This window comes from Tamandua tetradactyla, chromosome 6 (genome assembly GCF_023851605.1).
Source record: "Tamandua tetradactyla isolate mTamTet1 chromosome 6, mTamTet1.pri, whole genome shotgun sequence".
Classification (NCBI taxonomy): Eukaryota; Metazoa; Chordata; class Mammalia; order Pilosa; family Myrmecophagidae; genus Tamandua; species Tamandua tetradactyla.
This window is the reverse complement of record NC_135332.1, coordinates 144,178,890-144,205,678: the sequence shown is the minus strand read 5'-3', so window position 1 is coordinate 144,205,678 and position 26,789 is coordinate 144,178,890. Positions and strand designations below refer to the sequence as shown.

The following is a 26,789-nucleotide window of genomic DNA, read 5'->3' as shown; positions in this document are numbered from 1 at the left end:
TCCTTTCATAAGTCCCTGGCACTGTTTGGGCTGGGAAATACTGTTAACCCAAGTGTCAAGAAGAGCATTAGCACAAAGCCAACCAACAACAAAACCATAGATGAGAGAGGAACTGATCTTTAGAGTAAATTCATTAAGATAATCAGATGCCTGAATATCAACAAAAAGATTACAAGTCATACTAAGAATCAGGAAGATATGGCTCAGTCAGGGGAACAAATTAAAACTTCAGAGGATACACAGAATTTTAAGCAAATCTTCTAAATCAATTCAAGGAGATGAGGAAAATTTGGCTAAAAAGAGGATATTAAGAAGATATTGGGTCAGCGTAAAGAAAAAATTGAAAGTATGAAAAGAAGCATAACAGAACTTATTGGAGTGAAAGGCACAATAGAAGGGATTAAAAATACTCTAGAAGCATACAACAGCAGATTTGAACAGGCAGAAAAAAGAATCAGCTAACTGGAAGACAGGATGATCAAACCTCACAGAGAAAAGATTGGGAAAAATTGGATAGGGTTTCAGGGAATTGAATGATAGCACAAAGAACACAAACATACACATCGTGGGAATCCCAGAAGGAGAACAGAAGGGAAAAGGGGCATAAAGGATATTCAAGGAAATAATGATCAAAAGTTTCCCAGCTCTTATGAATGACATAAATATACAGATGCAAGAAGCACAATGTACTTCAAACAGAGTAAATCCTGATGGGCCTACTCTGAGAAACATAGTAATCAGAAAGTCAAATGCTCAAAATAGAGAACCCAGAAAGCAGCAAGAGTAAAGTAACTTGTCACATACAAGGGAGCAGCAGTACGATTAAGTGCCAATTTCTTATCAGAACCCATGGAGGCAGGAAGGCAAGTGGTATGATATATTTAAGTTATGGAAAGAGAAAAATTTCCAGCTGAGAATTCTTTATGTGGAAAAACTGTCCATCAAAAATGTGGAGGGTTTAAAACATTCACAGATAAACAAACTGAGAGAGTTCAACAAAAGACCTGCCCTACAAGAAATACTAAAGGTAGTTGTACAGGAAGTCAGCTTCCGTAGTTGCTACGGAACTACATAGCAACAGGGTACTACGTGTACAACTACGTGTACAGGGTGAAAAGAAGAGACAAGAGAGAGAGGCTTGGAGGAAAGTGTAGAAATGAAGATTTTCAATAAAGACTACTAAAAGGGTAAAAAGAGACAAAAATAAGACATGACATATAAAAAACAAAGGATTTTTAATCGAAGTATCTGCTTTTACAGTAATAGCATCGAATGCTAATGGATTAAACTCCCCAGTCAAAAGACACAGATTGGCAGAATGGGTAAAAAAAAGTTGATCAATCAATGTGCTGTGTATAAGAGACTCACCATAGACCCAAGGACATAATAGGTTGAAAGTGAAACATTGGAAAAGATATTCCATGCAAACATAAACAAAAGGAGCTAGGGTTGCTATACTAATATCGGACAAAATAGATTTTAAATGAAAAAGCTGTTATAATAGACAAAGAAGGATACTATATGCTACTAAAAGGGGGTAATCCACCAAGAAGAAATAACAACTATACATATTTATACACCTAACCAGGGTGCCTCAAAATATATGAGGCAAACACTGGCAAAACTGAAGAAAGAAACAGACATCTCTTTGATAATAGTTGGAGACTTCAGTACACCATTCTCATCAATAGATAACGTCCAGCTAACCAGGGTGCCTCAAAATATATGAGGCAAACACTGGCAAAACTGAAGAAAGAAACAGACATCTCTTTGATAATAGTTGGAGACTTCAGTACACCATTCTCATCAATAGATAACGTCCAGCCAGAGGATCAATAGGAAACAGAAGAATGAATCATATGATAAGGGAACCAGACCTAACAGACATATATAGAACATTGCACCCCAAAACAGCATGATTTACAATCTTCTCAAATGATCACAGATCATTCTCCAGGATAGACCACATGTTGGTCCACAAAAAAAAAGTTTCGATAAATTTTAAAAGATTGAAATTATACAAAGCACTTTCTCTGGCCATAATGGAATGAAGTTGGAAATCGATAAGAGGTAGAGAACTTGGAAAATTTACAAAGATATATAGGCTTAAACAGTACACTATGAAATAGTCAGTGGGTCAAGAAAGAAATTGCCAAGAGGAATCAGTAAATATCTGGAGATGAATGAAAGCAATAACACAATATATAAAAACTTATGGGCTTTTCCCTTCACCCCTCTCCCCCAGTGCTGCTCCCTGCTCTTGCTCTGAGCGCCTAATGCCGCTGCCACCTCCCTCCAGCTGCCATCATGATCATCTACCTAGACCTCATTAACCATAATGAGATGTTGTCAGACATTTACAAGATGCAGGAGATTGCGGATGGGCTGAACCTGGAGGTAGAGGGGAAGATGATAGGTAGGACAGAAGGTAGCATTGATGACATGCTTATTGGTGGAAATGTCTCTGCTGAAGACCCTGAGGGTGAAGGCACAAAACACATCATCACCAGCATTGATATCGTCATGAACCATCACTTGCAGAAAACCAGCTTCACAAAAGAAGCCTACAAAAAATACATCAGAGACTACATAATGTCAAGCGAAGGCAAACTTGAAGAGCAGAGACCAGAAAGAGTAAAACCTTTTATGATGGGGTGCTATAGAACACATCATGCACATCCTTGCCAGTTTTCTAAAACTACCGGTTCTATATTGATGAAAACATGAATCCCGATAATATGGTTGCTCTCCTGGACTGTTGTGAGGATGATGTGAACCCATATATGATTTTCTTTAAGGAAGGTTTAGAAATGAAGAAATGTTAACAAACTTGGCAATTTCTTGGATATATCACCTATCATCATAACTTGTTGCTGATTTCATCCACACGATACCAGGACTTAGACAAATAGACTGATGCCATTTTGAACTCTTCATTTATTTTAATCTTGATTTATTTGGGACAGAGGCATTGTTTTTAAGAAAAAACATATCATATAGTATGTCTAAAAATTAAAATACACTTAAACTCATTTGAGAATGTGCTGTTTTGAAGCTGTTATGCACCCTAGAAAAGCCATGTTCTTTTTCCTAATACAGGCTTTGGCGGCAGAACTATTATTTAGGGTGGGACCTTTGATTAGGTTGTTTCCAATTGTGGGTGGGATCTTTTTTATTAAGTTGTTTCTACAGAGATGTGACCTACCCAGTTGTCGGTGGGACCTTTTGATTAGGTGGTTTCTGTGGAGATATTTCTCTGTCCATTCAAGATGGGTTTTAATCCACTTACTGGACTCCTTTAAGAGGGAACCATTTTGGAAAAAGTGTCAGAGCTGACATAGAGAAGGACATTTGGAGATGAAGAAAGAAAACACCCCTGGGAAAGCTATTTGTAACCAAAAGCCAAAGGACCAGCAGACGCCAGCCACATGCCTTTGCAGCTGACAGAGGTGTTCTAGATGCCATCAGTCTTTCTAAAGTCAAGAGAAGATGCAAATAAATAAAATCAGAAATGGGAGCGGGGCACATTACTACTGATCCCAGAGGCATAAATAGTATCATAAGAAGATACTATGATATATGACAATTAGACACCTTACATGAAATAGACAAATTCCTAGAAACACAAACCACCTACAAACTTATAGAAGAAATAAACTTTAGGAGGAAACACTGCCTAATTAGTTCTATGAAGCCAATATCACTCTAATACGAAAGCCTGATAAAGATACTACAAAAAAACTAAAGACCAATCTCTGTAATGAATATAGATGCAAAAATCTTCAACAAAATGCTTGCAAATCTAATTCAATTGCACATTAAAAGAATTATAAAATGAGACCAAGTGATTTTACTCCAAGTATGCAGGGGTGGTTCAATGCAAGAAAATTAATTAATGTAATACACTACATTAACAAATCAAAAGGCAGAAACTACCTGATCATCTTGGTTGATGCATATAAGGCATTTGATAAAATCCGGTGTCCTTTCCTGATGATACACTTAAAAGGTAGGAATGAAATGAGACTTCTTCAACATGATAAACGGTATATATGAACAACCCACGGCTGACCTCATACTCAAATGTGAGATACTGAAAGCTTTCCCTCTAAGGTCAGGAAGAAGACAAGTATGCCTATTGTCACCACTGTTATTCAACTTCATGCTAGAATTCTAGCTAGACCAGTTAGGAAAGAAAAAGAAATATTACAATAGCAACTAAAATAATCAAATATTTAGGAATAAATTTAACTAAGGATGCAAAGAACCTGTATGCAGAAAACTAAAACAATGCTGAAAGAAATCAAATACAATTTAAATAAATGGAAGGACCTCTCATGTTCATGGATTGGAAGGCTAAATGTCATTAAGATGTCAATTTTACTCAAATTAGTTTATAGTTTCAATGCAATCCCAATCAAAAGTCCAACAGCCTACTTTGCAGAAATGGAAAAGCCAATTATCACATTTATTTGGAAGGGTCAGGGGCTCCAGATGGCTAAAAAATCTTGAAAAAGAAAAGTTGGAGGACTCACACTTCTTAACTTAAAGTGTAATACAAAGCAACAAAGTGGTCAAAACAGTATGGTACTGGCATAAAGATAACTATATTGACCAATGGAATTGAATCAAGAGTTCAGAATTATACCCTCACATCTATGGTCAATCGCTTTTTAAAAAAGGCTTCCAAATCCATTCAACTGGAACAGAATAATCTCTTCAACAAGTAGTGCTGGGAAAACTGAATATCCATATCCAAAAGAATGAAAGAGGACCACTATCTTACACTTTATAAAAAATTAACTCAAAATGGATAAAAAACCTAAATATAATAGCCAGCACAGTAAAATTCAGAGAAAACAAAATATAGGGAAATATCTTCAAGATCTCATGGACAATGTTTTCTTAGACCCAAAAGGCAAACAATGAAAGAAAAAAAATAGATAATTGGGACTGCCTCAAAATTGAAGACTTCTGTGCTTCAAAAGACTTCATCATGAAAGTGAAATGACAGCCTACTCAATGGGAGAAAATATTTGGAAACCACATAACTGATAAGGGTTTAATATCCAGAATATAAAAAGAAATCTTACAACTGGAGGATAAAAAGACAAACAACTCAATTAAAAAATGGGGAAAGACTTGAATAGACATTTTTCCAAAGAGGAAATATAAATGCCTAAAAAATACATGAAAAGTTGCTCAACATCCCTAGCTATTGGGGAAATGCAAACCAAAACCACAGTGAGATATCATTTCACATCTACTAGAATGTCCATTGTGCCGGTCTGAATCTGTAGTGGACCCCAGAAAAGCCATGCCCTTTACTCCTCATTCAATATTGCTGGGTGGGAGCATTTTGATTGTTTCCATGAAGATGTGACCCACCCAATTGTGGGCGGTAACTTTTGATTAAATGATTTCCACTGAGGTATGTCTCCACCCACTGAAGGTGGAGTCGCTTACTGGAATCCTTTAAAAGAGGAAACATTTTGGAGAGAGTCTCTTTTTTGGTAGAGCCACGAGTAAGCCAGCAGACACCACCATGTTTGCCATGTGCCCTTCCAGCTGAGAGAGAAGCGTTGAATGTTGTCGGCCTTCTTGAACCAAGATATCTTTCCTTCTTGAACCAAGATATGCCTTAAATTGGACGTTTCTATAGACTTGTTTTAATTGGGACATTTTCTCGGCCTTAGAACTGTATGCAACTCATTAAATTTCCCCTTTTAAAAGTCATTCTGTTTCTAGTATATTACATTTCGGCAGCTAGCAAACTAGAACATCTGCTATTAAAAGACCAAAACTACAAGGGTTGAAGAGAATATGGAAAAACAGGAACACTCATTTACTGCTGGTGGAAATGTAAAATGGTACAGCTGCCATGAAGACAATTCAACGGTTCCTTAGGAAGTTAAGTATAGAATGGCCATATGATCTGGCAATCCCACTACTAGGTATATACCCAGAAGAACTGAAAGCAGGGAGGCAAACAAACAGTTGCACACTGATGTTCACAGCAGCATTGTTCACAATTGCCAAAAGATGGACGCAACCCAAGTATCCATCAACTGATGATTTGAATAAACAAAGCGTGGCATATACATACAATGGAATATTATTCATCTGTAAGAAGGAATGAAGTCCTGATGCATGAAACAATATGGACAAACCTTGAGGATATTATATTGAGTGAAATAAGCCAGACACAAAAGGACAAATGTTATGATCTCACTGATAATGAATTAATTAGAACAAGCTAAATTATGAAGTTAATATCTAGATATAGATTACCAGAAGATAGAATGAGGGTGGAAAATAGGGAACTGATGCTTAATTTGTACAGAATTTCTAATTAGGGTGATTGTAAATGTTTGGAAATGAATAGAGGTGATAGTAGCACATTATTGTGAGTACCGTCAACAGTGCTGAATTGAATGTGAATGTGGTTGAAAGGGGAAGTTTAGGGTTGTGTATTTCACTTGAATCAAAATTAGAGGATAAAACATGGGTCTTTAACATAGTGAACCCTGTTGTGGATGATGAAGTTGGTTACTAGTACAAATACAAGAATATTCTTTCATGAATTATAACAAATATACATCATTATTACAAGGTGTTAATTATAGGGTGGTATTTGGAAAAATAACAATGCAAACTATGAACTATAGTTAACAGTGATGTTTTAATATTCTTTTGTGAGTTATAACAAGGGTACCAAACCAATGCTAAGTGTCAACAATAGATGGGATATAAGAGGTATGATTTTTTATTTTTGTATTAATGAAAATGTTCAAAAATTAATTGTGGTGATAAGTACAACTCTGATTACACTGAGAGACACTGATTTTATACTTTGGATGGATTGTATTGAGTGTGAATATATCTCAATAAAACTGCATTAAAAATACAAAGACAATTTTTAAAAATCAGGCAGGCGATGAAGGTGGCATATAATTTCTTGTCTGGATTTTTAAGTAACTTAAAAACTGCCTGAAATCTTTACTCAACTTTTTCTTCTGTCTAATGCAATAATGATTTATTTCTAAAATTCATATCCAATGATGTCCCTCCTCAGCTGAAAATCTTCAGAGATTTCTCTTTATATCTTTAGGTCAGAATTTAAATTCATGAGTGAGGGCATGAAAGGTATCCATGCTCTGGTCCTGACTCCCTCTGCAGCATCTTCTCTTATTCTTTCTCCAGCCAGTGTTATCTACTTGGAGCCTAGAACCTCTCCATGGGTGATCACATCCCCCTAGGCTTACACAGCTTAGCCCATGATTGCCTTCTGCTTGGACCATCTTCCTTATCAACCCCTTTCTCTTGTTGATTGGCCCCAATTCATCTTTAAAGATTGAATTTAAGGATTATCTTCTCTCAGAAAAGTTTCTGGAACTCTTTCTCTCCTATTCCATACCATAAATATTCATTTTGTGTGAATTCAGTACAATTCAATAAATACTTAAGGTGCATCTACTTTCTGCCAGGATAGTTTTAGGCATTGGTGATTAGCAGATTAATCAAATGTAGTTGCCTTCAAGGACCTCAGGAGAGATGACACATAAATACATAATTATATTATAGCGTGACAAGCATAGTAGTAGAAAAGTATGGTCTTAGGAGAAGGGTATGAATGAAGGCTTCCTAAAAGAGGAGAAAGCTAGGTTGGATTTGAGAGAATAATACAGTTTATATAGGAGACAAGGTGTGAGAGGTAGGGTGAATATCAGAAGTTGAAGGAATAATATATGCAGTGGTATGGCTGAGCAGGTGATTCACCAAGACTTAGGTGAATTACTGAAAAATTGGTATTTGAATATAAAGTTTAAGGGTGATTAATGGGAGATGCACTTGAATAGACAGTCATTGAAGATCTTATTTGCAGTGCATATCTCAATTATAGCACTTTTCCTACTATTGTAATCACTGATTTTCAACTCCGTGTCACTACCAAAAGGGCTCCTTCAGGGTAAGCATTAGGACCTATTCACTAATCTTTGCGTAGCTAGGCCCCAGCCAAGTGTCTAACATATAGTAGATATTCAGTAAATGTTTATGGTATTAACAGACTCTTTAAAACTTCTAAAAGATTATCTTACCTAAAACTATTATTTGGTCTTTGTGACAAATTGAGCTACATGTGTATTTAACATGGGTTGACTTTTATGATTGTCCGGTATAAGTCTGAGAATATGAAATAAAATGCGATTAGCTAGAGGTTCCTAGTAAAACCGCATTTAAATCTAACATTTTAGAAATTTAATGTTATTAAATTGCTTCTCAGATGGAAATAGTCATTTTAGAGACAAAACAAATTACTAGAACAGAAAAGACATTTATGGCAGGTTTGTCCAGGAACCTGAAAGTTCTAAATTTATCTTTCCATTTTGTCTCGTCCTCTTCATGTATCTGTTCCACAGCATTGGGCACCAGATGGAGACATTTTATGGCAGAAAGGGATAATTAATTATAAAGAGTCTTAAGAACTCTCTTCAACTTATTTGGTTAGGGCAGGTAGTCTCTTGGGTCTCTAGACTAGAAGACTAATAGCCTGCTTTTCAGCCCTAGTATGTACTTGCCTCTTATTTCCAAAAGGGCATTTCACATCACTTTAGACAGCACAAATATGTTAGAAATGTTGTGAACATACAGGAAACAGGAAGCATATATCCCCAAATCAATCATAATACCTAGTAAATACTTCAGAAGCTTTATAATCTGAGAAAAATTGAAACATCTAGATCACATACTCTTGTGCAAGATCCAATGGCTAATTGACTAATTGTAGACAAAGATATAGGAAGAGAAAAGAAAAAACAAAGACTTTTGAATAAATGCGCTGCTTTTTCTTAAATAGCTTAAACATCTTTTCAAGAGCAAAAAGTCACTTGAGCTTGTTTGCTTTCTACTTTTTTTTTTAAATACCTTTGCTGAAGAATTTGCTAACCATTATGGTTTCTCCTATCTTTACTCCTCCTTCCTCTTTAGTATCTTTTTGCCACGTATATTGCACCTTCGGCCACTCTTGAAATTGGACTCCAGCAGGAAATGAAAAAAGAAATTTATATGAAAATACAGCCACCATTTGAAGACCTTTTTGACACTGCAGAAGAATATATTCTTCTCCTCCTTCTTGAGCCCTGGACAAAGATGGTAAAATCAGACCAAATTGCTTACAGAAAGGTATCATGGCAGTGATAAAATTTCTGTGAACTATCCAGGTTTAGTACACAATTAGTGATAAGCAGCACTATTAGCTCCTAAGAGAAAAACTAAAAAGGATTTCACATGGGCCGAGAATTCAATCAAGATTTGGCCAGAATAAGAATTGGGGCAGGGAAAGTGTTTATTAACTTTATTATTATTATTATTTTGCTAGTTTCCTTTTGTCTCCTAACAAAAGATTTAATTCTGTGTCACTTTTAAGTTCTTTTTACAAATATGTAAGAAGAGAGAACTCTGAGTTTTGGTTTCCTGCCACATTAGTATACTGGCTTTGTCCCTTCTTGTCATTTCTTGGCAGTTGCCTTAATTTTGATTAATGGAAAAAAACCCATTTCATTTTATGTTGAATGAATTGCAGTAAATATTATACCCATGGAAAATATAAACGTTTCATATATCTTGTGAAAAGCAGATCCTCAGACTTCAGTGCTGCTATTTTAAAGCACCCCCAGATGTTCATCAGGTCAGACTGCTGAACTGGATAAAAGTATCAACACATCTTTTTTCAGTCTGAAAGAGGTCAATTTAAGCCTTAGTGCTTGAATATTTTCATTATTCATATTGATGGGTTGAGGAAATATCTTTAAATATTTATTTTGAATCACAAATTAAAACCATCCATGGGTATTTTTTGTTTTAAGTTGATGCTTGCACCCTCTATATATTATTTCAGGTGGAACTCTGCTGTCTTTGTACTGTTATTGTTTATTCTTATGTACTCAGCAACTTCTTAGGTAGGCGTGTCTTCTATCAGAAAGGATAGTTTAGGTAATTCAGATAAAATTAATACTAAAACACCTTGCATAAAGTTGTTTTGGCACTATGGATTGTTGTCACGTAGACTGTTGCTGAACTCTTTGACAGCTTACTAATTCAAAGACCAAAATAATTAAGTTTTCATTCTTGATTTCTCTTTGTCCTGAAAGTTGACATCACATTCTTTTTATCACAAAACTACATTTATTACACTAGGAAAATTAAGATATCATATGAAATTTAAAAAACATGTCCACTGTCATTATTTTGAGTATAGTTTACCATGCAGAGGAAAATGGTGCTGAGATGGTTTAAAAAAAAAAAGATTTGGAATTATACCTAACTTCCCTAAACCAAAAAGTTTGGGGGTTAGTATGATTCTTATTAAATGTGTGGAACAAATTATGCATTTTTTAAAAATGATTAGAGGAAAAATCTCTTCTTCGTTCTGGAAAGTTCCTTAAATTTGCCCAGAGGACTTTTTCTAAAAGCCCATCTTACTGGATTATGTAGACTATTTCCCTAATGGGATAACCAAGCTATCAAAGTTAGCTATTAAATTCAGAAAGTTCTCAGTTAGCTAGTCAGCCCAAACTGGATTTTCCATGCAGTAGAGAAATGGAAAATACTTTTCTTACAATTGCAAAATATGTGTTTTCTTGCTCTATAAAACAGTGAATTACACTGTCTGAAGGATGAGTTCTGCTGTGAAGTTTAATTTGATAATTGATTCTCTCCTCTATTAGCTACAGCAGTAAAACCTTTGCTTACAGGCTAATAATCAGTGGGATTTGGTCATTTCTTGTTCTTCTGTGGATTATCTGATGTCTATAACTAGCAGTGCCTGCCTTCATTACTATTTTCCTGTTAAAGTAAAAAGAAATTGGAAATGTGACAAATATATTTGTGCTGAATCTGTTAGTTCACACTGGGTGTCCAGAAAGGATGAGTGATCTTTGGTGGCACTGTATCATTAAATAGAAATGTGTGTATTTTTAATTGCGTAACTTTGCTGAAGCTAATATTTTAAACTATGTCATTATTCCTGCTCTTACCTCCAAAATAATTTGCTTTACTAGCAAACGTATTTGATTTTTAGCCCTCTGTTATTGGAAAATCATGCATTCCATTCTCCACTTCTTCATAATATATGTTCTATTGATGTTACAAGCTTTATCATTATTTTATTAGGTGGACCTGGTGGAAGAGACTCGACAGCTGGACTCCACATACTTCAGAAAGCTACAGGCTTTGCATAAGAAGACATTTTCCAAGAAAGCTGAGGTAAGACAACCCGTACTTAGAAAAACAAACCTTTTTTTTTGTCTGGAGAGGGATACCACTTTATATAATGGAGTGGAGGAGATCATGTATCAATAAAGTAGTGTTGTTCCTTTGCCTGGCATGCTGCATTTGACAAGTGTCACATTTTACTGACACATTTAAAAGAGTTAGAAAAACAAAGCAGATAAGGTAGCATAGAGAGCTAAGCCACTCATTTGCCTTAGGATCAGAAACTTGAGCCTTCAACCCATATCATATTCTTTTTAATGTTATCGGTTATTTTCTGAATGGCAGCAACTTTGTTGTTGGGTCAGAAAAGAGTTAAGAAGTTTCTAAACAGAAGAGGAACTGTTTGTATGACAGCAATAGACAAAAACAAAAAAAAAGAAAGCTGTATGGAAAGGAATTAAAGAAGGCCATAAAAAGATCATAGGATTGGCTAGGATATTAAAGTGTTATTTTGATTTATAAATTGTAACTTTGGACTGGCTATGTAAACTGTGATAGATCCATAAAATTAAATGTGTCCATCTATATAAAAATGACAATTTAAATTCAGATTTATCCACATGGACAATGTCCAGATCATACTATTATATAAAGATGTAGGGAACTAAAACCCCAATATGGTATGATCCTCTTTATGTAATATTATATATGCATTTCTGTATGTAAACATACATACAAAGATAGGTGTACAGAAAGATGTCACAAAAATGTTAAAGATAGCTATCTCTGACTGGTGAGGTTTGGGTGATTTTTTTACTTTCTTATTTGTACTTTTCTGAGATTTTTTTACTCTTTTACAGTGTTTTACAAAAACAAAATTATTTTTAAAAATGTAATCTTCATGATAGTTGCCTTAACACAGAAATTCTCTATTTGAGACACTCCTAAGTAATACCTTGGAAAAGGTACGTAAAAATTCACAAAAGCAGCACATTATAAAGGTACATTTTAAACTTTATGCACTAAAATTTATAATACTCTACATAATCCTTCAAAGGAAAATTGAATTTCTCAAATTTCATTGTTTATCTTATGATCTGAAGAGTTTCAAAGACAAATACAGAGATGAATTAATTATATAAGGAAAAGCTTTTCAAAGAAGAAGGTTTTCTAGCTCTTTGCCCTTTAGATCTTGTATACTGTCAACCAAACATCAGAAGGTTTAACAATATCTAAGTATTAACTTTTTTCTTTCTTTCTTTTCTTTTTTTTTTTTTTCACATGGGCAGGCACCGGGATTCAAACCCGGGTCTCTGGCATGGCAGGTGAGAACTCTGCCACTGAGCCACCGTTGCCCACCCAGTTTTAACTTTTATATGAAGGAGATTACATTTGAAGAAGGCACTATTTAAAAAGTATCTTGTATTACTTTATAACCTTTAAAAGTTATGTTATAAACAGAAAACTATTTTATGTTCATGTTATATTGTTAAGGGGAAGAAGCAAATTAATAATGCATGTGTATGTTTACAAAAAAGACTGGTAAGATGTATACCAAAAGGTTGTATCCCTGAGTGGTAGTAGTATGTAAGATTTTTATTTTCTTCCTTTGTATTACAAAAATATATCACTTCTGTACTAAGGAAAATAAAATTATAAAGAGGTGCTTTGTATATAATAGATGCTTAAAATGTTTGTGGAAAGAAGAGAATGGAATGGAAAGAAACAGAACCAAATTTCATATGTTAAAACTTGAATCGCCTAGGTTTTTTACCCAATTCTACCACTGAATTTTTTATTTTATTTTATTTTATTTTTTTATTTTTTATTTTTTTAGCATGGGCAGGCACCGGGAATCGAACCCAGGTCCTCGGGCATGGCAGGCAAGCACTCTTACCTGCTGAGCCACCATGGCCCCCGCCCTATTTTATTTTTTACCATTGAATTTTTAAATGGCCTCAGCCTAATAGTTAATTTTTCTGTATTTAAAAGTGGGAAAAAATTTGTTGTGTTTGAGTTTTTCATGAAAAATATTATTTCACTAGGACATCACTTCTGAAATCAGAACTGGTATTTTATCACTCTCTGACGTCTCTAAACAAACAGAATATTGGAATAATGTTCCTGCAGACTATAAGCATTTTACTTTTAATGATCTTTTTAACAACAAGTTGGAATTTGAACATTTCCGTCAGTTTCTTGAGGCTCACTCATCAAGGTAAGTAACACAACCCTTTTTAAATGTTTTTCTCTTTTAAAACATCATTTTTCTAAGCCACTTGGTTTTGATTCAACATATTATAATAGTGCTTTAGTGCTAAATTTTACCCATGTCAGGAAAAATTGACGAGGATAATGAATATCTGAAATCTATAAAATAACTTTTTGTTGGAGAATGCAGCATTTTGATTGTAGTAAACTTCAAACTGTTTTAAGTGATTAAACAAATATTTATTGAAACTTTCAGCCTTGGCTCACTTAAAACACCAGCAATACTTTATTCTTTCCTTTCTTTCTCTTTTCTGCTGTTTCTTTCTTTTGCGTTTTCCTAGACAGGTACTTTACTTTCTGGAAATGTCTCCTCTGTATTTCAGTAACACAGATGTAAGGTTTTGAAATTACTGTTCTGTTTTACAGTTTTTATTAACATCCATAAGTGAAACATTGTGGTTTTGTACAGAATCTTGGAAACTTATATTTAATTAATAGACACTGAAGTATTGATCATATTGTTTTCCTATTTATTTTCTCCTAAGTCAACAAAAACTGGCTAGACCAGACTAGACACCTGGGAACAAAATTTCACTATGACAATTCCTAATGTGTGTGTGCATGTGTGTGTGTGTGTAAATGATAATTCCGAATGTGTGTGTGGAAATAGTTTCCCTTCTTGGTGTGTATGTGTAAATGGTCTCTGTTCTTGGTGGTGAAGATTATTCTAAATTTAGATTATTCTAAATATTGTCAAATAGATATGCCTCATGTGGCAGTTTTTCCGTATTTGAAATTAACTATGCTAGTCCATCATTAATGGGGTATTAATCCCATTACCCCTTATTATTATTCATAATATTTAGTCATGATTAGGAACATAATAGAATCAAGTAACTGCCCTAGAAAGGTGTCAGTGACATAACATTGTACTCGTTAGTCCCTTAATCTAATCAGCGGTGCTAACTAGTCAACACAACCACCTTCTAAGTTCTGTCAAAACACCGACTTCTTTGGTGGTCAGTGGACTTGAGAGAAATAAATAAGAAGGACTGAACTTTATTTTTGTTTTCATTTTAGCATGGACCTTATGTGCTGGACAGACATTGAGCAGTTCCGAAGAATTCTTTTCAAAGATCAAAATCAAAGGGAGGCAAAATCTATTTATATTAAAAACAAATACCTTAATAAAAAATATTTCTTTGGGCCCAACAGTCCAGCTTCTCTATGTCAGCAGAACCAGGTATCAAAACGTAAATGTATTTTCTATATTGAAGCATGACAGTGTAAGAGATATTTTCTTTATTTTTGTCACTTTCATGCTAGACTTTTATGTTAAACTCTTCTGTTATCTCATTTTTCTTTGTATTTATAAGTATCTATAAGTTAAGTGTCTTTACAATTAACCCAAGTATACATATTATAAAATGTGTTACTTTAAAAATTCATTTATCAAATAAAAAGAACATTTATGTAGGATTCATCCATCCATCCATTCATTAAAAAATATGAGTAAGTACTATATGCCGTTGTTCTAGGTGCTCGGGATAAAGTGGTGAACACAATGGGCGAGTCCCTACACCTTCAAGCAAATAGGAAAACAGCCAGAATCAGCCATTATACTTCATTTTTATCTCTTTTCTGTTCTTCTCTTAACTGATATTACTCAAAACATAATCAATCTTTATAAACTTTATTTACCATTATATTGTCCCCAGGAACATAGGTTTTGCTGTTATGTTGGACCAAAATCTAACATCCTTAATCACAACTTCTTAATAATTATTATTTGAGTGTTCATGTAACACTTTTATCTTATGAGGCATGGCTGAAGTTGTATGCCTTTTAAATATAAAGAATTAAGTATTATAATTTATTTTTTTGCAGTGTGTTAGTACTACATTACTACATAAAAATCAAATATAGAGCTTTTTTTAATTTCAGTAATGTAAAAGAATGCATATCCTAATGGCAAACATTTATAAAACACAAATTTTATATGAATGCTAAATTAAATAAATTAAAGAAAAATTCAGAGAGCCTCACAAGTGGGGATACCAAATTTAAAAACTAGATTTTGGGGGTGGGGGTGGGGGTCAAGCATAAGTCCTTAGGATCAAGAGATAGGGAAAATTCTAGAATTAAGCAACCTTGACAAAAATGCCTTGCTGTTAGTTCCTTGAGATACAAATCTGGGACCCATTAACAAAAGTAGTTCGGTATCCCAATAAGCACAAGTATGAAATTAAAATGCAGAAAGCATTTGTTTTCTATTTGGCTTGTGCTGCATTGCATGAGATTTTATGATATCTGATGCTACTGTGTAAATTCTCCATACTACAACATGCTGAAGATTTAAAATCCAGTGAAAAAAGTCATCCATTGCTATCATAGCAAATGGGCCTGCTCACTAAAAATGAGTTTTCCCAATGACCTTTCTTCCTCATCTTTGCCTTTACTTATAGTTTTATTTATATATTTTACTTTTAAGGATTCCTGCATCCCATTACGTGTTATATAGATCATGCTAGTCATAATTTCAGTTGTGTCACCAAATTGTTCTTTGATTAGCAAGGTAGTCTTTTTTTCTTTTCTCTTTTGTTTTTATACAAAATAATTATTATTTGACTAATACTAATATTATTAATCAAAGGAGTACTAAAAAGAAAGTGATTGTTTAACTGAGCCATCCAAGCATTTTTGAGAAACAGAAAATAGAATGCTTTGTAGCAGTAAATAACAATTACTAGCTTGTTGACGCCCATAATTATGCAGAAGAAAGATTTGGACCAAAAATAACTTGTGTTTTATAAAAGTTGCTTCTTATTCAAATCAGTGACTGCTGTCTATACAGCATAATTTTTCTCTGCTTCCTGCCTCCTCTGTTTTCTTCTTGGAGGAAGTTGGAGCAGGTCTACATTGTTGTCACTATCACCATCCCTCAAACTCCACCCTGACATTCGTTGATAACACGTATTTCTAGTATCTGACTAAGGTTGTTTTTTTAACTTTCTCAAACAGGCCAATTTGACTGTTTGAGGCCAAGAATCATAGATTCATGGGAGTTAGACCTAGAAGAAAACTTAGAAAGCATATAGATTAAATTCCTCATATTACCGTTGAAGATTGATCCTGAGGGAAAATGGCATTGCTTATGGTCACAGAGGATAAAAACCCTCTCCCATGTTCTTTTCAGTACACCCTCTGCATAAACCAAATTCTCTGACGTTAGGGAAGTTGACTGTCATTATTGAGCAAGATATAGCCAGGAGGCAATACAGCATTAAAAAATTGTGGCACTTATTGGGTGTTCAGTACATGTTTTTTGAGGCTAAATTAATGAATTAATGATTATTAATGCTTCTTTACCAAAGCAGAAGTTCGTTATTTTCTGTTTCATTTTTTATCTTTGTAGATAATGCAATTAAGTGGTGGTTGGGGAAAGATTCTCCATGATCAGCTTGATGCACCTGTCCTAATTGAAATTCAAAAACATGTCTTAAATAGGCTAGAAAATGTCTGGTTGCCATTGTTCCTTGCAAGCGAACAGTTTGCAGCACGTCAGAAGATAAAGGTATATATGTTAGTATAATATATGGATAGCAGTTGGCAGTACCTATCAAAACATTAAGTATACATCCCTGTTGACCCAGCCATCGCACTCCCATGGCATAGAGTCAGCCTTCCCAAGTTTTAATCTCAACACTGCCACATTAATTGTACAACTTTAAGTTTGTAACCTCATTTGACAAATGAGACTAATAGTAGTAGCTGCTTCATAAGGTTGTTGCAAAGAAGAAATGAGATGATGCTACTTTAATTTCTTAGCATGGAGTTTGGCACACAATAAGCACTTAAATGTTATCTATTAATATTGTTATTATTAAGTTCTTATACAAATAGGCAAAGATGTTAAAGGACATTCATTTCAGTATCATATGGAGGAATAGTTAAATGAATTACGATAATTCCATGCTATGGAAAACTATGCAGGTTTCCATATAAAGATTATAAAAATGAGATAAATATATAAAAACAAGATTTCTACATATATGAAAATGTTATTTTTGAGTGAACAAGTATGAGGTAGAACAATATATAGAAAATGATCCTAATATGTATACCTGTATATCTATATATGCCTTTTATCCATGCATCTATATCTTATCACCTTTCTCTATCTACTTAATCCATGATTATCTAACTATCAATCTATCATCCGCATCATTATCATATATCTTTATCTATCCATCATTCATCATATTTATGCATAGAAAAAAGATCTAAAAGATTCTACCTCCCGGAAGTGGGTTTGGGGTATGAGAAGGATTTTTACTTTTTACTTTGTAAAGTGGAATTTTTTTGTTCTTTATTTTGTTTTTATTTTATAAGAGGCATATAATATTTGATAATTTGAAATATCAGAAGTATACGTAAAAGGAGGCAAACCTGATCTTTACACAAAGATAACACAAGAGGCTGATAACATGCAATTTTGTACTTCAGGATGCAAAGCCACATGCCATTAGTATTGCTCAGGAGGAACCTAAAAAAAGCTGCCCTCTATATTCAATTTATCAAACACGTTGAGGTCTCATCTGGAGATATCCTTAGTCTTTTTTTTTTTTTTTATGCTGAATGATGGGAGTCACATTTCGTTCTTTGTCCATGTGAGTATCCCGTTAATATAGCACCATTTGATGAATTTTTTGTTTGTTTGTTTTTGGGAAATGCATGGGCCAGGCCTCTCACATGGAAGCGAGAATTCTACCATTGAACTACCCTTGTGCCCCTGATCCTTAGTCTTTTGAGTTGAGCAACTTAAGTTATGGAAAACACATTAGCTGGGAGCATAGAGTTTATAATATGGACAGGTAGAGCTGACTTGTTTTAGGCAAAAATTCCCAGAAATAAGCTTTGGGGCAGCTCAACTTTCCTCATTCCCTTTTTCAGGATAACTATCCAAAGCCAAGTCAAGGACATTTGGGTTACTAATATTATTTAGCATGATTTCTCACTGTTTGCCATGGTAATTTATTGTGACTTGCATTAATTTGCTGGCTTGGCATTTTTGGGTTGCCAGCAACATAAACTGATTTCCTTTAAACCAAAGACAAAAGGGAGGGGATAGAATTTGTTATAAAATGATGAGGGGGTTGTATCTCACAGACTCAGGGGTAAAGTTGACACCCAAGCTTTAGAGAGGGTGGGGTCATGGCATCACTGAAAACCCAGCAAGAATTTTGGGATCTCTTCGTCAGATTGTGGCTATCAAAAAGACCCAGTCCCAGTGATTCTAATCCGTGTCTCCCAAAGTCCACTTCTGAGTCCATCTGCTAAACAGGAGGTAGAGTCACATAGACTTCTCAGAAGCAGTTCCCAAGAGGGGAAAATATTGTGAACAACCAGAAACTCCAAGAAGAATCTTCTGTAATTCCCTTGTGTTGACTAACTTTTGTACTCTTCTAAAATTAATTGTGGAAGTAAATGACTAGAAAATAGCACAAATAAGAAGTCAAATGACCGCCCCAACTTCAGTTTCTGTGTGATCTAAAGTGAGGCCATTATCTGTATTTGGAGTAATACAATCAGGTATTATCTCCATTTTGCAGATGAGGAAACAACGTTCAGAGAATTGTGAGTGATTTGTCCAGGGACCTGATGGCAGGGCTTCCATCTCTAAATCTGATCCTCTTTCTCCTGAACTGTGCTCTCTCTTTTCCAAGCTGAGGGCTTTGCCACATTTTCTTAACTATAAAATCAGTGAAAGATTTCAAAATTTAGACATTCTGAGTAACTGGGATGATATCATTGGTTTTGCTTTTAGGTACAGATGAAAGATGTAGCTGAAGAGCTGTTGCTACAGAAACATGAAAGGAAAATAGGTGTCTGGAAGGTAATAAATATTATATTCTTTCTTTTGTAAGTTCCACTCTATCAAAGTAATATTTTTCCTTCCTTTCTTGTTCAGAGACCCTCTTTGAAGATACTTCTTTATAAGTTACCAGCTAACTTCCTATATCTCTAGAAACTGTTCTTAATTGACTTAATTGGAATTTGAGAAAAAGTGGAACTTTACCAGAGCCCTGTTCTTAAAGAGTCCACCAACCTGCTCAACCTTAGAAGTGGACTTTAAGATATTGTATTTTTCTTAATTTTGCTTGTGATGGATTTATTGAGACAAGCTGTTCATTCTAGTATACGTTAGTTTACCTATTATTGAGACTAGATTACATAAAAAGAATGAAAAGTAGGCAATAGATTCAGCAAGGTAAATCATGTTACATTATCTTCTTTATTTAGGATTACATTTTAGCTTTAAAAGAATGAAGATAACTATCATTTTGGTGGTTATTAAAGCCACTATAACATACCTTACTAGAAATGGCCTATTTTTAAAAAAAAATTTTATTTATGATACATAACCACATAAAAACACAAGCATTACCATATAATCATTCTGTTCTTGTTATATAATCAATAACTCACAATATCATCATATAGTTGTATATTCATCATCATGATAATTTCTTAGAGCATCTGCGTCAATTCAAAAACAATAAAAAGAACACAGAAAAAATTCATACGTACCATACCCCTCACCCCTCCCTTTGATCATTAGCATTTCAATCTACTAAATTTATTTTAACATTTGTTCCCCCATTATTTAGTTATTTTTAATCTATATGTTTTACTCATCTGTTGATAAGGTAGATAAAAGGAGCATCAGACACGAGGTTTTTGCAATCACACAGTCACATTGTGAAAGCTTTATCATTATACAATCATCTTCAAGAAACACGGCTACTGGAACACAGCTCTACATTTTCAGGCAGTTCCCTCCAGCCTCTCCATTATACCTTAACTAAAAAGGTGGTATCTATTTAATGCATAAGAATAACCTCCAGGATAATCTCTCAACTCTGTTTGGAATCTCTCAGCCATTGACACTTTATTTTGTCTTATTTCGCTCTTCCCCCTTTTGGTCGAGAAGGTTTTCTCAATCCCTTGGTACTGAGTCTCAGCTCATTCTGGGATTTCTGTCCCACGTTGCCAGGAAGGTCCACATCCCTGGGAGTCATGTCCCACATAGAGAAGGGGAGGGCACTGAGTTTGCTTGCTGTGTCAGCTGAGAGAGAGAGACCACATCTGAGCAACAGAAGAGGTTCTGTTGGGGGTGACTCTTAGGCCTAATTTTAAGTAGGCTTAGCCTATCCTTTGTGGAGATAAGTTTCATATGAACAAACCCCAAGATTGGGGGCTCAGACTATTGCTTGGTTGTCCCCACTGCTTGTGAGAATGAGAAATGGCCTATTTTTATTCTTAACAAGCATGATAAACATGGTCTTCTTTTTCAGCCTACCAGGTTATGTGTATTCATCGCCCTGTGGGTCTCATAGAAGGTCAAACTAGATCCAGCTGATCCCCAGCAAACTAACAAAGAAAGATAAAATTCTGTTTGAATGTTAAAGAAATGTACATATCTGCTAGGATATTCTTCTACTGTATTTTTCTCTTGAAGGGAAATAAACTTTTTAATGTTTTTCTTCTTTTGCTATATTTTAAATTGAAATAGTAAGATAAGAAGAATGGGCTTGTATCTTATATTACTGTGCACTAGATATTATTTTCTGCTTAGTTAAATTGCAAGTTTTAGTTAAATTGCCAAATTTCCATATCTTAAGAAGCAGGTCTTAAAACATCATTTTCTAAGTGGTTTTTAAATAAACATCCTAGTCTAATATATAGTAGTTCCTATTTATGGGGCTGTAATTTTAATCTGGGCCATATGGCGAGGGTCTTAACTTTCTGCCCAGAGAACATGACATGTATCTTACTAAAATAGTGACAGACATCTGCTCACTTTATCTTGGTTAATGGTACCGTCAGTCGTCTATGCTGCCTGGAGTTGCCTTTACTTTTCAGTTTCTAACTCATATGTCATCCTCAAAGCCCTTATCTAAAGCTTTTACTCCTGCAGGCAGAAGTAGCGGCTCTTTCCTTTGTGTTCCTATAGCACTTTTTACATAACTCTCTTAAACGCTTTTATTGATGGTCACATATGAATTGTTTTTAGGTACTTACTTTATGCATTTTCATTTATGAATGTTTATCATATATTTTGAGTGCATATTGCTATAATTCCTAAGTTTATCTAAAGCATTGCCTTTGAAATTATGTTTTCATGTATGATTATAGGTTAAAATCATCTTTGGAGAATTTCAGTAAAATTTATCCAGTAAAATCTATTCAGTAAATTCAATAAAATCTATTTCCTATGTTTTTTAATTCTGAGAGGCTAAGAATGGATAAATATGTGGTTTAAAATGGACAAAGTAAAAAAAAGTAGACATATTTCAAAATTGGGAAGACATAAAATAAGTGTAGGTAAGAATACCTTAAGCCTGGGTACTTCACGCTGTTTTTTTAAAACATGAGAAATTCTCAGAGGAAGTTTATTCTTAAAAATGATTTTATTAATTATTAAAAATAATTTTTAAAATAATATAAAAATGTCTCATCTAAAACATGATCTTTCCAGGGTAGTATAGTGAAGCTCCACAGTAGATTTTCCATTTAAATTAAGGGATTAATTGGTAAATTTTCTTTAAAAAATTGAAAAAACTATCTTAACTGTTCAACCACTTTTAATTTTTAAAAGGTAAGAAAATTATATATTAATACATAGTACATATGTAATAATATAATAAATATATAATGTAATAAAATATATAATAACATCATAATTAATTTGTTCTAAGCATAGAACTCATACTATGCACGAAAAAGTAGTTTTTTACTTAGTACCAAACTTCAATAAACTGTTAACATTCTTAAATAATTTGGTAATATGTTCTAAATCATCCATTTCTTTTTCTCTCTAACCTTAAAAATATAAAAGAGACAGAAGAAAAAGGGTTGCTAAATTTTGTTGTATCCATGTCCTAAGTTTCACCAGTCAAAATTAAAGGAGATAGAAGTGGGTACATTTTAACTTAACTAATGAAATTATTGTTACTTTTCAGAACACAACTAATTTTCTGTTTCCCTGTTTTGGACAGCCTGTGGAAAGTAAGTGGATATCTTCATCTTGTGATATCATTGCTTTTCGAAAAGCATTATTGAACCCAGTTACTGCAAGACAATTTCAACGTTTTGTGTCTCTAAAAGGAGATTTATTGGAAAATGGGGTACTCTTTTGGCAGGAAGTACAAAAATATAAGGTAATGTATTGGAAACTGGAGAAAATCCTTTCTTTTAAAAGAAATTTTGTTTTTTTATTAAAGCCATTGTAGGTTTACAGAAAAACTATGCAGAAAGTACAGAGTTTCCAAATACCCACCCTCCAACACACACAATTTTCCTCATTATCATTTTGTATTAGTGTGACACCTTTGTTACAATTGATGAAACAACTGATGAAAAAATAAACTATAGTCCATAATTTACATTAGGGGTTCACTCTCTGTGAAGTTCTGTTTTTAAATCAATTTTTATTCTGATTACATATATACAGCATAAAATTTCTCATTTTAACCACAAGAATACGGTACAGATACAATGTTGTGTTATTTTCACCACCATCTATTATCAAAATTTTACCATCACCCCAAACAGAAACTCAGTACCAGTAAAGTGTTAATGCCCCATTCCCCACCACCACCCCTGCCCCTGGTAGCCTTTATTCAAATTTCTGACTCAATTTGCTTATTCTAATGATCTCATATAAGATCATACCATATTTGATCTTTTGTGTCTGGCTTATTTCCCTCAACATGATGACTTCAGCCTTCATCCATCTTGCTACATGTATCAGAACATCGTTCCTTTTGTATAGCTAAATAATATTCCATTGATGCATATATCATATTTTGTTTATTCATTCTCCTATTAATAAACATTTGGATTATTTCCACCTTTTGACAATTGTGAATAATGCTATTATGATCACTGATGTGCAAATATCTGTTTGAGTCCCTGTATTCAATTACTTAGATGTGTGGAGGTCAAGTCGTATCATAATCCTATTTTCAATTTTCTGAGAAAACATTTTACACAGTGGCTGCACCAGTTTACATTTCCACTAACAATGTACAAATGTTCTCGACACATCTTCTTCAATGCTGGTTATTTTATTTATTTATTTATTTTAACAGTAGCCATTTTAGTGAATATGAAATGGTATCTCATTGTGGTAAAAAGAATCCCCTTTTTGCATAGAAAAAATACAATGACATATCTGATTCTTAACTGACTTTATGGCCAAGATCTGTGTAAAATATTCCAATTTTGCCATCTTCCAATGTATAAATATTGAGGTGTTTATTGTTTCATGCCTAGGTACATTTATTAAATAGAGGAAAATAAGTGTATGCCCTGAAATTATAGTATTAGATTTTTCAAGTTATTAATATGTGTTATGACCTAGTGATAACCTTCCTCAAAAGCGTTTTTTATTTTATTTGTGCATATCATTGCTCTATAAATGCACTGTATGCATTTTTTCCTGAAGATATCCATATTTATGCCTTAGCCAGGATGTCTTTACAAGAATTCCTCCTAACCTTATTTGCAGCAATAGTACTGTAAGATAGCAAATTATCTTGCTATCTTAGGGTACTAACAGATGAAATGGGCTTTTCTGTTAAAAAGAATGGTCAAATTCTTAACAAAATAAGTAAACAAGTGGTTAGGCACAAGGGCAGTTTATTTTCAGATTTAAATGTTTAATGCAAACAAGTAGAAGCTTTGTGTTAAAGAAGGGGAAGGGACTTTCTGGGTTATGTTGTCTCGACTTGTGTTTGGTAATGTTGTCTAGAAATCCCTGAGAGCAGCCATCCAGCCTCTGCGTAAACACTTCCCAGGATAGCAGGCTCATTGTCTTGCAGGGCAGCCTATTCTAGTTCATTATAAAAGTAGGAAATAAAAATAAAACTAGACTTCAAGAAGATAATGTTTTCAAATGACTTAAAATTTTGGTCTGTATTATGCAGTACAGTTACTCTGCAGCGTGTGTGTGTGTGTGTGTGTGTGTGTGTGTGTGTGGACACACTCTATATAGTTAATATTTACTCGGTAGAACCTGTTTCTAAGCTTTTTTCAAGGAATTATATTCTACCGGTTTCTATTATCAACAGTTTTTGTACTATTCTTGGTTCTTAGGTTGTAACAGAAAAAAAAATTTTTTTTGAGAAGTCCTTTTAATATCCTTCACAAAGGGCACATGGTTGCCCAGTGGTAGGATGCTCGCCTGCCAGGCGGGAGACCTGGGTTTGATTCCTGGCCCAAGCACCACCCCCCCAAAAAAATGTAGAAAATCTTTCACAAGATGGGTAATACTAAAAATTTTTTTGAGAATTAGAAAGGAGATAGAGTCTATTTTACAGAGTTGGCATTTATTGGCTATGAGTGGGCAGAACTATATTTAAGCTAGTGTGTATAGGAGTGAGCCCATCCTTGCTAGGAAAAGCCTCCTGTTTGGTAGCTAGATCAGTAGCAGTGATGAGATAAACCTTGTAAAATACTGATTAAAAAAAAGACTATAGACTCGTACACAGTCAACTTGTAGTTTTATAACTGTTTCTCCTTCCAGGCTCCCCTTGGCTATCATTTTAATAACATGTCTTTAGTATAACATGAAGGATATATGACACAGGATCACTGTTAAAAATGCTATAGAAATAAATTTACTCATTCAGTAAGCACTTATTAAGTATCTAATGTGTCAGGAATTATGGTAGATTATGAGAATATAAAGTGGAATGCAACACAGTGCCCTCCCTCAAGGAGGGAGACAGACATGAAAACAAATATTATGAAACTGTGATCCACACTCTAACTGCTTTTAGCACAGAAGAGGGAATAACTAGAGGGAGCGTGAGAGATCCAGGGATCTTGGCAGAAGTGGTAATACTTGAATTAGGTCCTGAGGGAGTTTGCCAGTTGGAAGGCATTCCACTTGAATTAACTCTCATATAGCTCTTACTGAGTGTTTCCTATCTGCCAGACCTTGTCTTAATGCTTTTCATGTGTTAACTAATTTATTATTCACAAGAATTCTAGTTGTTCAAGGCTGTTACTCTCACCAGTTTACAGATGAAGAACCTAAATCATAAAAAAGTTAAGAAATTTCCAATATCATACAGCTAATTACATGGCCCAGTTGGGATTGAACCAAGGCATTCTGTGCTAAAGCCCATGCCTTTAACCACTAAGCTATACTGTCTCCCCAGTAATGACAGTGGTAATGTGCAAGGGATAGTCACAATAATCATAACCAAACATTGTTCTGAACTGTGAAAAATTGGAAAGAATTGAAATGTTCAAGAATAGGATGTTGGCTACTTAACTATCATACACCTATACCATAGAATACTCCTCAGCCATTAAAAATTATGCTGTGAGAGGGTAATCAATGATGGAAAAAGATGTTCATTATAGATTTTTTTAAGTCTAACTACCAGAAATAGTATGATTCCATTTGAAATATGTTTGTATTTGTGTGTGTGTTTGCACACATCCACAGCAAAAAGACTGGAAGAATATATTCATTCAACAAATATTTTTTGACTACATACTAACAGAGCAGGCTAAATCCTGGAGATGAATTGTGAGTAAGACAGTATTTTCTCTTAGAGTTTATGGTCTTATGGGACAAGTGATAAAAAGACAATTATAAGATTGAGATTAGTGCAATGATCAAGGAAATACTGGATGCTATGGGAGCACTTAAGAAGGACCTCTCTCCTGGACTGAGTCCAGAAAGCTTACTAGAGAGAAGAAAGTTCACTGAAACTGAGACCTTAATAATAGGTAAGAGTTAACTAGTCTATTGACTACAATAGGACAAAATAATAAGAACAAGTTATCATTATGATTCTAAATTTTATTCCTCCACCCTCAAAATTAAAGCCGTATAACTTTGCAAATCTGTTTTGATTTCACAAGCTTTACATTCCACATTAAAAAACTAAGCTCACCAAATAATTATATATGCTAATCCCCCTAATAAAGACAAAAATGCATTTTGGGTAATGTTCCAAACATATTGATATAAATGGGCATTTTCTGAGGTAATGTTAAATTGACTTTAAAGTGCTGTCTTATTTGGAACAGCCGCTTGTAACCTTTATATTGGTTTTTTTTTTCACACATAACTTAAGCAAACTGTATGTAAAGTTTTGTATGGTGAGCAGTGTGAATTTTTCTTTCATTCAAAGAGTTCATTAAACAACCGTTACAAAGTGTGACACACAGTGGGCACTTAATAAATACTGGCTTATTTCTGGCCTATAATTAGAAGTTCCTAAATTTGTTTGCTTTCCCTGACAGGGAAATGCCATAATTGAATCTAAGCTTCTTTC

General features: G+C 34.2%; 1 protein-coding gene and 1 pseudogene across 16 annotated transcripts in view; both read left to right on the top strand.

The window, feature by feature from the left end:
* RGS22 (regulator of G protein signaling 22) overlaps positions 1 to 26,789 on the top strand; it is a 268,718-nt gene that overhangs the window by 213,978 nt on the left and 27,951 nt on the right. For all 16 annotated transcript variants that reach the window (XR_013178357.1, XM_077167336.1, XM_077167335.1 and 13 more), the window contains 7 exons: positions 8,989 to 9,183; positions 11,173 to 11,265; positions 13,260 to 13,432; positions 14,506 to 14,668; positions 16,841 to 16,999; positions 19,253 to 19,321; positions 22,488 to 22,649. Coding sequence is in view for 15 of the 16 variants with exons in the window: in XM_077167336.1 (XP_077023451.1) it covers positions 8,989 to 9,183; positions 11,173 to 11,265; positions 13,260 to 13,432; positions 14,506 to 14,668; positions 16,841 to 16,999; positions 19,253 to 19,321; positions 22,488 to 22,649 (1,014 nt within the window). In the remaining variant the exon portion in view is untranslated. The remainder of the gene's footprint in view (positions 1 to 8,988; positions 9,184 to 11,172; positions 11,266 to 13,259; positions 13,433 to 14,505; positions 14,669 to 16,840; positions 17,000 to 19,252; positions 19,322 to 22,487; positions 22,650 to 26,789) is intronic.
* LOC143686402 (translationally-controlled tumor protein-like) lies at positions 2,308 to 2,918 on the top strand (annotated as a pseudogene).